At 62.4% G+C, this 14,589-nt stretch overlaps 1 protein-coding gene across 1 annotated transcript; it reads right to left on the minus strand.

Moving 5' to 3' along the window:
- Positions 1 to 5,053: 5,053 nt before the first annotated feature.
- CABP7 (calcium binding protein 7) lies at positions 5,054 to 12,624 on the minus strand. Its single transcript, XM_037400315.1, has 5 exons — positions 11,935 to 12,624; positions 8,279 to 8,422; positions 6,727 to 6,839; positions 6,099 to 6,252; positions 5,054 to 5,968 (listed from the first exon to the last, which is right to left on the minus strand). The coding sequence occupies exons 1-5, from the start codon at positions 12,041 to 12,043 to the stop codon at positions 5,841 to 5,843; spliced, it is 648 nt and encodes a 215-aa protein (XP_037256212.1). The 5' UTR covers positions 12,044 to 12,624; the 3' UTR covers positions 5,054 to 5,840.
- Positions 12,625 to 14,589: the final 1,965 nt, after the last annotated feature.

Raw genomic sequence — 14,589 nt, forward strand, 5'->3', positions numbered from 1 at the left:
CATGTGTTGTGTTCTTTCTTGCCTGGCAGCCTCCCCTGGGCTGAGCCGGTCGGGCAGGTGTCTCCCTGCGGCTGGAACGGGGATCTGCACTCAGCAGGGCTCCAGCCCTGCGCAGAGGGGCTGTCTGCTGTCGTCTGGGGCAGGATGTGTCCCCTCGGACTGCTGCTGGCTGTGCTGTGCCCTGCGCTGCCCGCTCTCAGCGCAGCTCTGCGGCTGGGCTTGATGCGGCTGGTCCAGGCCAGGGAAGGAAGCTTTTAAAATTGATCTTTTAATATTTCCTCCAGTGTTTATGACTTATGTTTGCTTCTGAATTCAGCGTGTAAAACTGCTTCGGTTCAGGCGCCAAAGCTCCTAATGAAGAGCTCGGGGAGCACCTGTAAGCCTCCTGCTCGCACTGTGCTGAAGGTGAGAAGCAGGGAGGAAAAAATACCCCAAGGTTTCTCCTTCTCCAGGAAACTAAATAAATGGTGAGGCCCACGGGGCCAATACCACTGTGGGAGCTGCCAGCCGGGCGTGTGTGCTGGGGCGAGGAGGGCTCCAGCTTCTCTTCGCTGCCCTGGAAGGGCCGCCCTGGAGAAGACACTAGGGGTGCTTTTTAGGGTGCAGCTTTGGTGTGGCCAACCCAGCCCAGGCAGAGGCAGGCTGAGCCTGGCCACGTGGCTGCCACGCTGTGGGTTTTACAGTCGCCTCGGCAGGAAAAGAGAGGATGAACGAGGCCCTTGGCTTCTCGGGAAGGCGGGTGGGTGCTCCAGCTTCACGGCAGAGCTGCTGGGGATCCCGGCCAGCAGGGTCCTGGGAGAGCAGCTCTCTGGCAGCAGGTCCATCCAGGATGGCTGCACCCACTGCCAGTGCATTTCAGGTTTGGCCGCGGACGGAGGCGGTAGGTCCAGATTCATGAAGAGCGCAGGCAGGAGCCAGCTGCCTTTGGCCAAACCTCGCCTGGATCAGGCCAGCGCTCAGCTCCCCAGCGCGGGGCAGGGCTCCCACCTCGGGGCACGCGGGCAGATGGTCACCGGGAGCCTTGACATGAGCAGGGGCTGGATGTGACCGCGGCGCGGCTGGGTGCTGGGCTGCGTGAGCCCGGCTGCAGCGGGGAAAACAGCCTTGGCCAGAGGCTGGTGGAGCTTTAAGCCAAACTAAAGGGTGGTTTTATCCTTCCTGGTGTGACGGTGGTTGCTCTGCTGAGCTCTGTGCTCGCTGGTCTTTGCAGAGGGGATGTGGCATCAGCCCCGTGGCCCAGCCTGGCCCAGCTCGGCCTCCCCTTGCAGGAGCCAGCGCATGCAGGTAAGCGAGCACCCACGTGGCACCTATTTGAGGGTAAATCAGTGTCCCCTGGGGGAAGGGGACGCCAGCCCTGAATGCAGAGGTTGCACAGCTGCAGGAGACCAAATGGTGGGGAGGGGAACCCCCAAAGGGGCTGTGGGATGCTCGGGAGCGGGGGTGCCAGCTGCCGGGCTGCTCTCTCCAACCTGCTTTGATGTGTATCCCCGCGGAGCAGGGGGAGAGCCCCGGGGAGCTGGGGGCTGCCAGGAGGGGCTCAGCCCATCACCCCCACCGCTCTGCTGACTTCAAAGGGCAACAAACGGCTTCGCTACAAGCCTGAGTTCGCAGCGGTGGCAGCCAGGCCACGTGTGTGGGCACATTCCTAACGAGGCCACGGCTGCCACCGCCGCTGCCGGCGGAGGCAAATCAAAGACCGACCGCTCTCATCTCTCCCGCGGATGTTTTGAGGACGGTGGCGAAGCATGTGCCGCCTGTTTTGCAATCAGCCATCAAAATATTTTGCAGTTCCTCAGCCGTGTTTGGAGATGCGCTTTCATAAGCCCCCAGGTCCCATCCCTGCTAGATGTGCTCCAGTCCCGGTGTGGTTTGGAGCACCCCTGGGAGGGTGGCTGGTCCGGGAGGTGTTGCTTTACCCAACAGTCACGACAACACTTCACGGCTCCGAAACTGCTCCCCAGCTCCAGCTGAAGTTCGGTAGAGAAGCACATCTCCAGCCGAGCAGGCTGGAGTACCAGGAGCTCCCTGGGCAAGCTGCAAAACCAAACTGTAAATGAAAATTACAGTGTAAAACACAAACACAGCTGCAGCTGCTCCACGCTCTTCCTTGCTCCCGAAGAGATGAGCTGCTCATGAAGCAGAAACTCCCAATAAATCCTGAAAGCCGAGAGCAGGAGCATTCCCTGCCAAGCACCACCCTGGCCAGGGGAGGCTGAGAACGGCTGGTGAGGGGGGTTGATTAAATCAGGTTTTCCTGCAAAAGCTTACGTGATCTCTGGCAGTCGCGGCCAAGCTGGACATCACTCACAGGGTGTCGTGTATTCGTGGAGCTGGTAACTTCCAGGTACTTGTAGGAGCCTGTAAATTACAGGTTTTTATGGGGGTGTATTTTATAGCGTGGTGTCAGGAGATGTAATGATGGCATGTATCACTGCCGGGGATGGGGCGCAGCTGGTGTGGGCTAACCCGGGGAAAAAGGCTGGTTGCAAAGAGCTGCAGCAGGGAGGAAAATGCCAAAGCGGGACAGGGCTCTCGGCTCCTTCCCTTGCTCCCACACAGCCCCAGGGGACGGCTGGTACCCGGCTCCCAAAGGATGCTGCAGGGATGCGCACGGCCCCGCGGGGCTCAGCATCCCCCGTGGGTCCCAGGTGCCCCGGGGTGGGCAGTGAGGAGCTGCGGCCCGTTAGTGATGGCACGAGCCAAAGTGCCTTTTATAGAGCAAGAGCAGGAGTAATTTATCGGGAAGCTTTTAGGGAAATGAGCCGCTTCTGGGCCCCTGCCAAGGCGCAGCCCCGCTGGGCTCTGCCCGGTGTCCTCTGGCAGCTCTTGCTGGGAGAAGAGGCAGGGGGGCAGGGACAGGGATGTGAAGAGGAATGGGAATGGCCACGGGGATGGGGACAGGAGATGGGAACAGGGATAGGGAAAGGGACAGGGATGGAAATAAGGATGGGAATGGGGACAGGGATGGAGATGGGGACAGGGATGGGGATGGGGACAGGGGTGAGGATGGAGCTGAGGCCACCCCACACTGCCTGCAGCACCAGAAAGACAAATAACCTTTTCCAGCTCCCTCCTCCAAAGCTCTTCTCAGCGTGTGGCAACCTCAGCCTCGCAAGCCTCGGCGGTTTTGCTCTGTTCGACACAGGGTCCCTCTCCCCCACAGCAGCCCTGCACATCCCCAGCACCTCCCCTCGGCCCGCTGCAGCGCTGGCATAGAAAGATTTTTCCCTTTCCTAGCGAGCATTTAATTCAATTAGCGAGGAGCATCGCTGCCTCACCGCAGCCGCAGCGAGCCATCCCTGGCTGCGGCAGGGCAGTGCGAGGCCGGCATGTGTGGCCAGGACCCCCAGGACCCCCAGGACTCCCAGGACCCCGTGCTGCCCGCCTGCTCCCCAGCCAGCAGCTCCCAGCACCCAACCCGCCTCAAGAAACCCATTTCTCCCACTTCCCATTAAAATTAATTGAGCAGCTTTGACAAGCTGAGCTTGGGGGATGACATTACTCCTTTTGTCTAATTTTTCTTTCCTGTTACTGTATTTTCTAGCAAATTAAATTGTCCTCTTTTTCTTTTTTGCCCCCCCCCTATGTTTATTCACAATGTCTATAACAGACCTGGTTAAAAATATATAAATACACACACATCTCTGAGGCCACGTGGCTTCCTTTGGAAATGCCAGTTTATAAAAAATCAAAACTTTCTGCCGGGAGATGGATGAAATTTCATTACGGGCGCGGAGCCTCCCCCACTTTGCGAGGCAGCCGAAATGATTTCATTGCCATGGAGCACTTCCCATTTTCATTTCTCATTTGGACGTTCAGTTCAATTTGTTTGATAAATTATACAAGATAAAAAAAAAAATACAACCCCAACCCCAACCCCCAAATCAATAAAATGCAGCCAGTTCCTCTTGGCATCCCAAAAATGCGCTGTCCCCCCTGCTCAGTGCTGGGAGAGGCTTGTCTGGAGGGTGGGAATTCCCATGCAGACACAAGGAAATGTATTTTCCCCTTGTGGGGGTCCAACAGGGCTCCAGGGAAGTGAAGGCTCCAGCCCCAGCCCTGATGCCCCGGGGATGGTCTCCTCCAGCCCTGTTCCCACGGGGGGGACGACACCCTTTCAGCACTGCCCGTGACGAGGGCAGCATCTTTGCCCGATACGCTGATGGCACCGAGCTCTTCCCCTGGTTTATTTATTATTTTAATTTGTTTGCCATTAAAAATGCATCGCTCGGGGGCTTGGGGAGGGCCATCCATTAGGCAGGCAGGGCCCCCCCCCGAGCACACGCAGGCATGATGGCCACCGTGGTGTGTATGAGCATGGCCGTTTTCCCATTAGCAGGATGGCATTGCTCAGTGTGGGGGGGAATTACACCTGGGGCCAGACCCCACCGTGGTGTAAATCAAGAGTAACCAGAGTGCTCCCCTCCCTGCCAGCCTTGGGGCAGGATTCCTGGGGATGGTGACCCCCACAGAGCATCTCTGAGCCCCCCATGTTGTAGGCCACAACCTGACTCCCCCCGGCTTTGCCGTTAAGCCAGGTGAAGCGTGGTCTCTCCATCAAGGCACTTGGTAAGGCAAGTGGTCTTAAAACATTCATCAAACACCAACATAAAATATTAGGGCACGGAGAGGAGGAGAGGGGAGTAAAGCTGCTTGGCACCTGCACCAATCCACCGGAGAGGGCAGGATCCACAGCAGGCCCCACGGCTGGACCGGGGTGGGGGACGCGGCGGTGTGACCCCTGCCCAGTGCTGGCCGGAGCTGCCAAGAAGGAGCCAGGTCCGTGCTGGCCCCAGATTTGGGGATGCTCCAGCTGCCCCGGGATGCTGGCAAGCCATGACCCCTCCATAGACCCTCCTTTGCCAGAACCACAGTCTGGCAGCGGCTCAGCAGCACCTGGCACCCACTCCCTTACCCCTGCCCCCCCGCACCCCTGCTGCATGCCCCCCACATGGCCAGGAGCCCCAGCAGCCTAGAGCACTTCAGAAATCCCAGTTTTATTTCAGATTGGAAACAACCAACCAGGAAGAAAGAAAAGAAAAAAAACAAAAAACCAAAAACCCAACCCAAACCCCAAACCAACTCCAAAGAATGAGAAACAGCCCCAAATCTGAACCAGTCCAGTGCCCAGGTGGGTGCTACATACAGGCTGGGGGGGCTTGGGGGTGTGCAGGGTGGGTGGCCCTGGCCGGCGCGGGCTCCCCAACCTTGGGATCGCTCCAGCTCCTCCGAAGGGGCTCGGATCAAAGTGCATCAAGCAGGAGGTCAGCATCATCCCCCCGTCTGGCAGGTGGGGAAACCGAGGCACGGCACGGGGCCGGGGTGGGGGGCGAGGCAGGGGGGGAGTGAAATCCAGCCCTTGGCAGCCAAGTCCATGCAAACGCTCCCATCTCTAGAAATCATCTCAGGCGCGTGTATTGCTTAGGGGATGATTTGGTTTTTATCGTAAATATAGAGCTATAGACGCTAGTATCGGTGTATCCAACGGGATCCTACGCTCGGGGGGCTATCCACCCCAGCGCGAGGAGGGGGCGGCACACGGGGCTCCATGCACGTTACATGCATTTACGGGTTTGGTTTTTTTCTGGCGAGGGCTTTTTTTTCATTCGTGTTTGTGTGTCTTTATCAAAGTTTCCATGTTCTGCAAACAGCCATGCGCTCACATTGTCCCAGGACAGCGGGGACCCAGCGCGGGTCGTCCCCCTCGGGTTGGCCCCCCTCCCAGGGGGGTTTCCGTGTCTGATTCAAATATGTGTGTATATATATATATCTCTCTATACTCCTCGCTACAGGTGTGGCTCCCCGTCGGTGGCCGGCGGCAGGTGCTGGGGGCAGCCCCGCTACTTCATGCCACTGCGCAGCACCTGGTTGGCGGCAATGAGCATCACGCTGATGATGAAGGCAATGGCGAAGGCGCAGATGAGGCTCTTGCGCACGCAGGTCTGCCGGATCTGCTGGCTGGAGCAGGCTGCGGGGAGAGCCAGGGGGTTACCCCAATGCTCCCCTTCCCCCCCGCCCCAACCCCGAGTACCCGGTGCCATCCCAGTGATGGCGGGGCTGGGGGAGGTATTTGGCATCCCTGTGCAGCCGGCACTCACTCTCCACGTCGACGGGGCACTCCTCGGCTGTGCCCATGTGGCTCTCCTCCTCCGTCATGATGATGTTCTCGATGTCCTTCATGGAGAGGTGCTCGCAGAAGGTGTCGTACAGCAGCTGCTTCAGCTCGTCCACTGTCAGCTTCTGCATGTCGCACTGCAGGGAGCGGGCAGGGGGCTCGGGCAGGGGCTGACCCCATGGTCAAGGGGGTACAGTGCTGCTGGGGGGGTCCCCCCGGCACTCTTGGGTGCTGTATTTTGGATGGACCCTCCCCCATTTTGGGCAGGGAAAGGTCTGGTGTCCTGCCGGTTCCCTGGCAGAGCGGGGCTGGCTGCTCCTGCGAGGGGCACCCAGTGGGTGCTTGTGCCAGCCACCACCCTGTGCCATGGCAGGGAGGGATGGTGTACCCCAACCCTGACCCTGACACTTACACTAACCCTAACCCTAAATCTGACCCTCACCCTCACCCTGACCCTGACCCCAACCCCAACCCTAACCCTTAAACCTATTCTGACCCTGACCCCAACCCTAACCCCAGTCCCAACCTTGACCCTGACCCCTTGCTGCCAGTGGTCTGGGTGTGGGGGCCAGGGGTGCTGCCCCCCAGGGGGGAGGGGGTCCCCCCCCTACCTTCCAGAAGACGGTGTCAAAGTCCGTGCCGTGGAATTTCTCCGGGATGCCCGAGGTGGACAGCTTGGGCCCCAATAACGTCACGAACTCCTCAAAGTCCACCTGTCCATCACCTGTGGGACACAGAGGTGGCTGTCACCCCCTGCCCAGCCATGGGAGCACGTGTGACACTCCCACCCCCCACCCAGAAGAGTCCCCGTGGGGCAGCTTGGAGCGAGACACCCTGCCTGGACCCAGTGATGCTCAGCTGTACCCCGCTCCTGGGCAGCCCGGGGAGGTCCTGCTCGAAGCCTTAGTGTTTTTTTCTGGGGGGAACCTCCTCCTGGGCTTGGCATTGCCTGTGGGGACCCTGCTCCTGGGCACAGCACCTGGGGGGCTCAGGCAGTGCCCAGAGCCCCCATCCCTAATATCCACCTGCAATGGCCCAGAGCAGCAGCCAGTATTACAGGAGCCTGGGGTCTTGTACTTCACCAGCCAGGGAACCCCACACTGAGTGGGGACCCCCAATACCAGCTGGGACCCTGTGGGTGGTCAGGGGCCACCAAAACCAGTTGGGGACCTCAACACCATCTGGGAACCTCCAGCAAAGTTAGGGGCCTCCCAACACTGGCCAGGATGCCCAACACTGGCTGGGGTCCCCCAGTGCTGGCTGGAGACCCTGAAAACCAGTCGGGGACCCCAACACTGGCTGGGTACCTCCAACATAATTTGGGGTTCCCAACACCGCTAGGATGGCCAACACTGGCTGAGGTCCCCAGTGCCAGCTGGGACCTCCAATGCCATCTGGGGACATCCAACACCACCCAGGACCCCAAACACCAGCTGGAACTGCAACTCCAGCTGGGACCCCAACGCCACTTGGGGACCCCCGTGGTGGCCATGACCCCGGGGGCTTGCTGGGACAGGGGACAGGGTGCCGCCAGGCTGGCCGTGTCCTGCGGCTGCGGAAGATGCTGGTGTCGGGGCTGTCAGGCCAGCACTAACAATGAGTAATGAAGGGAGCAGCAGCTTGGCAGTGCTGCCGGAAAGGCTTTTAAATGGGGGGAAAAAAAAGGAAACCAATAAATTAACGAGCTCTTTAAGGTCCCGATCAGTGCAGGAGCGACAGGGACAGGCTAACAGTGGCCGTCAGTGCTGCAGGCTCATGGGCAGACCGGCCTGCCAGCATGGCCTGGGGTGCAGGATCCAACCCAGTGTGTAGGATCCAACCAGGGTGTAGGATCCATCCCCAGCATCCTGGTCCCAGCAGGTTTGGCAAGCCAGAAGAGGTGCTGTTCCCGCCTGCAAGCGCTCCAGGATCATTAAATCCTCCTAAATGAAGCTGCAGTGGTGATGATGATGATGATGATGGATGTGTGGGAGGCTCTGGGCATGAGGCAGAGCCTGGATCAGGCCCTCCTGGCGTGTTGCATCCCACATCGGGTCTGGCAGCCACCAGCCAGTGGGGTGGAAATGGGGCAAATCGGGTGTTTCATCAAAGGGGAGGGCAGGAGATCTCCGTCACTATCCCCATCCCTGTCCCCGTCCCCGTCCCAGGGCACCGGGGTCCTACCGTCCATGTCGAGGCGCTGGATGATGACTTCCAGCTCCACCTCATTGGGCATGTAGCCCAGGGAGCGCATGGCCGTGCCCAGCTCCTGCTTGGAGATGAAGCCATTGCCATCCCGGTCAAACACCTTGAAGGCTTCGCGGATCTCTGCGGGGGGAGCAGGGATGAGTCCGGCCACCCTGGCCCTGGCACCCCCCAGCCCCTGTCCCCAAGGTGGATCACCCATCCCTCCAGCCATAGTGGGGTCCCCCTTACAGAGGGGAAACTGAGGCATGGCACGAGGGGTGCCACCCCTGCAGGGATCAGAGCCTCCCCCAAGCAACACTGTGTCTGTGTGTGTGCACCAGGAGGGGTGTGCAAGGCAGTGCACACACACCCACACCCCCTTGCTGCCTTCTGCAGCCAAAACCCCATCATCCTGCCCAAAACACCTTCCCTGGGAACTCCTGAGCTCAGGGTATCCGCCAGGCGGGGGCTGCGGCTGGGGAGACCCCCCCCCCCCAACGCTGCAGCATTGAGCTGGGAGCATCCCGTGCCCTGCGCCCCGGGTGCTGGCACAGGGAGGGTGCTGGGTACCAGGTGCGCTAGCACCCGTGTCTCCCCTGGGGACTTAACACCCATCCTGGGGCGATGGGGTGGGTGCCGCAGTTGTGCTGCGCTTCAGCCAAAAAATACTTCCTGGGGTTGCTTCGGTGTTCAGCCCTCTCCCATGCAGAGGAAGATGGAACAGAGAGGGGCAGAAACGGGGAAAATTTGGGGTTTCTGGCTCAAAATGAGCCCCTGGAAGTGGGGAAGATCCCTGTGGGCTGGCAGGGAGAGGCTGTGCTGAGCTTAGAGGGCAGCAGGGAAACTGAGGCACGGTGCTTGCCACCCCGTGTGGCTATTGCCCACCCAAAAGCCTCGCGGTGCCCGTCGGCTCCATCCCACCTCCCGCTGTGCTCGGAGCTTTCCTCCTTTTGGGGGGTGCTTCTGCCTTTTGGACGCCCCCCGACAAGTGGAGCTGCAACCAGGCTGATGGGGAAGAAGGGACCAGGTGGACTTGTGTCTGGAACGCCAGGAAGCCGGGCCGGGATGCTGGTGCCCTCTTCCTTTGCCAGGCAGCAGCATCAGCGTGCAGGTCTTTGCCAGCTGCTGGAGGGCTCCGTGGTGGAGGAGCCAGGCAGGAGAAACAAGGGCTGAGAACTGAGCTTTTGGGGGCAAAACCCCACCCAGGGTTGTACTATTGATGCCCAGCGCTTGGGGACCTCCCTGCCAGATCGTGGCCCACGAGTGACGTCTTCCAAGGTGTTTTGGGGGAGTTTTGGGGGTTCTGGCCTGCCAGCACAATGGCTGAGCTTCTCCACGGCTGGCATCTGTGCCTGGGCAGCGCGGCGCTCCTGGCTGCCCTCAAGCTCACGGGGAGCCCCTCTCCGGTCCAGGCACCTCCAAAATTCACCCTTCAAGGCTGCTCACCCCAGACTGCCCAAAGGTGATTCCCTGTCACCCAGCTCAGGGTGCTGGTGGAAAGGCAAGGACATGTTCAATGGTCAAATCAGGGTCCCAGCAGGGTGCCCCCTTCCAAAGCTGGGGCACCCCAACCTACCCAGCGGAGCCAGCAGCACCCTGCCCTGGTTTGCACCCTGCATCTTCTCAGCCCCAGTGCAGAGCCACGAGGGGCAGCTGGGGGCCGGGAGGGGGGCAGGAACATCCCCCTAAACCAGGAGGTGGGAGCAGGTGGCAGCATGCCCCCCCCCCAGCGGCGCAGGTGTCTGGCGCCTCGTGGGGTCACCTTGGGGCTCCTGCCGCTGCCATCGATCCCTGCGGCCACGTGGCATGGCAGGCGGGCAGCCGCAGGTGGGGTGCTGGGGGGAGCCCTGGGCTGGCAGCACCCCGGGGCCCATCAGCACCCATCGGTGCTGTGCAAGGCTGGGTGTGCTACCACAGTGCCCTGGCACACGCACACACAGTGGGTGTGTGCACACACACTGCAGCGAGGCTGTGCACCGACGTGTGTGCACAGGCATGGGCTGCAGGGAGGCTGTGCACACCCACACCTTGCAGCAATGCTGTACTTGTGTGTGCGTGCATGCACCACCACCTTGCAGCGGCACACTTGTGCATGCACACACACCCACAGACACCTTGCAGCAATGCTGTACTTGTGCGTGCACACACATGGACGCACACACAACCACATTGCAGCGCTGCTGTATTTGTGCGTGCACACACAAACACCTTGCAGCGATGTACTTGTGCACGCACACACACAGAGCCACCTTGCAGTGGCGCTGTACTTGTGCATGCACACACAGACACCTTGCAGTGGTGCTGTACTCGTGCACGCGCGCACACAGACACCTTGCAGTGGTGCTGTACTTGTGCATGCACACAGAGACACCTTGCAGTGATGCTGTACTTGTGCACACACATGCAGACACACACAGACCCACAGTGCAGTGCTGTACTTGTGCATGCACACCCCCCTCTTGCAGTGATGCTGTACTTGTGCACACACACACACACTCTCTGCAGCAGGGCTGTGCATATGAACCCATCCTGCTCTGGCGCCGTACGTGTGTGCACACACCCTGCAGCGAGGCTGTACATGTGCACGCACACGCTGCAGTGATGCTGCCCGTGTGTACACACACCCCCACACACACCCTGCAGTCAGGCCGTGTGTGTACATAAAGCTGCGTGAGCACATGTGCAGTGGGATCGTGCAAAGGTGTGGGTGCACACACTTGTGCACAGACACAGCCCCTGCAGTGAGGCTGTGAACGGGCACGTAAGCGCACACGCACCCAACCTGCAGAGCTGTGTGTGCACACACCCTCGGTGTGAGCCCGTGTCCGTGCCCGCTGGGGGCTTCCAGCCAGGTTTTGGGGCCAGAGCCCCCCCAACCCTGGGGTTTCCTACCTCAGTTTCCCCACGGCAAGTCCCCAGGGGCTCCAGGCCTGATGCCCAGCCCCCTCCATCCTCCCCCAAAGGCACAGCAGGGCCGTGCATGGGGCCACTCCGTGCCTCAGTTTCCCCTGTGGTGCCTCTTTTAGGGGCAGCGGAGGCGCCGGGGGGGCTGCAGCCCCTTCCTCCCGCCCCCAGCAGAGCGGGGCTCCCCGGGGACACCCCGAGCCGAGCCGGGCCGGCCTGGGGGTACTGGCAGAGCCCGTCCCACTGCCCTGGCAAACTTTTGGGGTGGAAAAGGCCATTCTGACTGTGTGAGCTGAGCCCGGCCCCGCTCATCGCACGAGTGGGCAAAGCCCGGCCGGCCGCTGCTCCCGGCCGGAGCCTGGTGGCACCGGGACTGCGCGGGGGTGCCATGACCCGGGGTGAGGGGGTGGCACGGGTGACAACCGCCCCCGGGGCCCCCGCGCCGCCAGCCACTGTCATATTATGACAGCGGGGAGGGTGGCCCCGGCACGGCGGGGGGTCCGGCCCGCGACGCCACCGCCGGTCCCTGCTGTGTCATATTGTCATAACGGTGACACCGGGGCCAGGACCCCCACCAGCCCCCCGGCTCTCTCCCATGCTTTCCTTCCCCCCCCCAGCCCCCCCCCCCCCATCCATCCATCCATCCATCCATCCATCCATCCGCATCCCGCTCGCCTTCAGCCCTCCCCGGGCACCGGGGGCCGCGCACCCCCCCGGCCGCGCTGCCCCCCCGCCTCCGGCCCGCTCACCCTCCAGCTCGTCCTCCGGGATCTCCACCGGGTGCTGCTCGGCGAGGATGTTGGGGACGGTGTAGATCCCCCGGTACATCAAAGCCGCCGTCACCGGGTGGAAAGGCATCTTCGGGGCTTCCCAAAAGCCAAAGTTGAAACCCAAATCTCCCCCGGGGGGGGGTCCCCAGCCGGCACCGGGGTAACGCTACAAACAAGTTACCGGTACCCGCCGCCCCCCGCCCGGCACCCACCGGCCAGGGGGGGCCAGGGCGGGCGGTTCTCCCCGTCCTCCGGGGCCGGCGGCGGGACGGGGCTGGCGGCGGAGCCCCTCACCGGGGCGTCAGGGCGCGGGGGGGCTCCGCGCCGGCGGAGGCTGGGGGCGGCCCGCTTCCCCCGCGCACATGCCCGCCCGAAGTGGCAACGGGAGGCGAAAGCATCCAGGCACCGGCTAAATCCCGGCGGCGGCGGCGGGGGGGACGGGGCTGGCCATGCCGCTCCGGGCCCCCCCCCTCCGCCAGCCCCGGGCCGCTCACAGCCCCCGGGGGGCCGCTGCCGCCGGGCCACGCTCCCCGGCGGGGCCCGGCATGGCGGGGCCGCGGCCGAGGGCGGCCTCTTCCTCCTCCTCCTCCTCCTCTTTCCCCCTCGCCAAGTGTCCCGGGCAGGGCCGGGCCGGGCTCCGCCGCTGGCTCAGCCCCCGGCGCCGCGCACCCGCCGCCCCCCCGCCGCCGCCGGCAGCCGGAGCATCCTTGGCCGCGGCCCCGGGGAAGCGGCGGCGGAATCCGGGGCGAAGCGGCGGGAACGGGCGGGTTTTGAACGGTCCCGCCTGGCAAATGGGGCTGGGGGCGGGGGGCGGCGGGTGCCTCCCCCCGGGCGGGGGAGCTGCGGCAGGGAGGGTGACACAGCCCCCCCCGCCCCCCCCCCCCCCCCCCCCCCCCCCGCTTCCGTCAGCGTCCCGGGCCCGATCCTGCCCCGGCAGGGCTGGGGGGGGCAGGTGCTGCCGGAGGGGCTGGTGAATGCAGCCCCGGTGGGTCCCCGTGGCCCTCCCATGGGCCAGCAGCTGGCACCCCAGGGTCCCCACACGCAGCACCCCATGACCAGGCAGTCATTACCCCGAGGCCCCACACATGGCACCCCAGGTTGTCACCACCCCAAAGTCCCTGCGCAGCACCCTGGGCTGGCACAGCCACCCCCCCAGGGTCCCCACACCCAGCACCCTGCTCCTGGGGTAGGCACCGTCCCAGGGTCCCCGCACACAGCATCCCCGGCTGCTGCACCCTGAGCTCCCTCCACATGGCACCCCATGCCTGGGCAGCTGTCACCCCAGCGTCCCCCTACTTGGCACCACAGGCTGCCATAACCCTGAGGTCCCCACACACAGCACCCCATGCCCAGGCCATTGTCACCCTGAGGTCCCCACACACAGCACGCACCCCAGGCCATCATCACCCCAAAGCCCCTGCATGCAGCACCCTGGGCCGGGGCAGCCCAGTCACCCTGAGGTCCCCAGGGTGCTGCAGGGTGGCAGGGACACTACTGCCAAACCTCCTGCTCCCACACCGGGGCAAAAATGAGCCATGGAAGAGGAGCGGAGAGGGGCCAGGAGTGAAACCCTCTGTCCCTGTCCCCATTTCCAGTTGCTCCTTGCTTCCCCCCAAGCCTTGATGACATTTTTTGCCTTATTTCTCACTTTGTCATTGATTAATGGCAGCTGGGCTCACATGCCAGGGCAGCTCCCCACTGTGCCATGTCCCCGCAGCATCCATGTCCCCGTGGCCTCCGCCACGGTCCCCGGACAAGGATGCTGCCCAGCATCTGGGACCTCTCTCCCAAATCCCACTGTTCACCTTGCCTGGCTTGTCTCCTGGCAGACCCCAGCCTGTTGGGAGATGGGGGTCACAGTGTCCCCCGTGCCTGAGTGGCATCTCTGTGGCTGGGCACGGTGGCTTGGGCAGGTCACCAAAGCCCTGCTCCTGCCGGAGGCTGCCTTTGGAGGTGCTGTGGCAGGAGGGCAGGGGTCAGGGGCAAGAGGGAAAACGTTCCCAGAGCCATTACAGGGTGGGAAAGGGGAAGGGGGAGGGCCGGCACCTCTCAGGTGCTCATCGAACACCAAGGATGCTCGATGGGGAAACTGAGGCACAGCGGGACAGGCTCGAGATGTGCTTCTTGTGCTGGGACTGTCACAAGAACCCCTATATAACAGGGTTCCTGCTGTTAAATTATTGCTGTTAAATTCCTGCTGTTCCTTCATTAAAACCCCCTCAGCATCCCGAGCCACCCCGGCCACGTGCTCAGCCTCAGCACTTGCCTTACTCAGCTCAACACCGCCGGGAATCTGGGGGCAGGCAGCAGCTCCAACCTGCCCCTGCCCTACATCTCCCACCTCCCACGGGAGCATCAGCCAGGATCCCACACCGAGGCTCCCCAAAACCCACCACCCTTCCGTGGCCGCCTCTCGGCAGTGCTGCCTGTGCAGCCTCCGGATGATTTTAACCAGCTGGGGTCCCCTTTAAGCTATTTTTTAGCTGGGAGAATTTTCCTTCTCCGGCAGCGGAAAACCACCACGGCCACACTCCTGAGCTGGGGAATTTCAGTGCTGATCGAATCCCTGATGCTGCAGCGTGTTGGCTCCCAGGGCAGGATCCTTCCTCCCAGGATGTCACAGCTCGGGGGTGG

The sequence above is a fragment of the Falco rusticolus genome, chromosome 1, assembly GCF_015220075.1.
Source record: "Falco rusticolus isolate bFalRus1 chromosome 1, bFalRus1.pri, whole genome shotgun sequence".
Taxonomy (NCBI): domain Eukaryota; kingdom Metazoa; phylum Chordata; class Aves; order Falconiformes; family Falconidae; genus Falco; species Falco rusticolus.

Excerpts from the sequence above, each read along its gene's own strand:
- CABP7 (XM_037400315.1), bottom strand. The coding sequence starts at position 12,043 with ATGCCTTTCCACCCGGTGACGGCGGCTTTGATGTACCGGGGGATCTAC. Across the intron at positions 8,423-11,934 it reads CCCGGAGGACGAGCTGGAGG|AGATCCGCGAAGCCTTCAAG; the intron begins GTGAGCGGGCCG and ends CTCCCCCCGCAG. Across the intron at positions 5,969-6,098 it reads GTGCCCCGTCGACGTGGAGA|CCTGCTCCAGCCAGCAGATC; the intron begins GTGAGTGCCGGC and ends CTCTCCCCGCAG.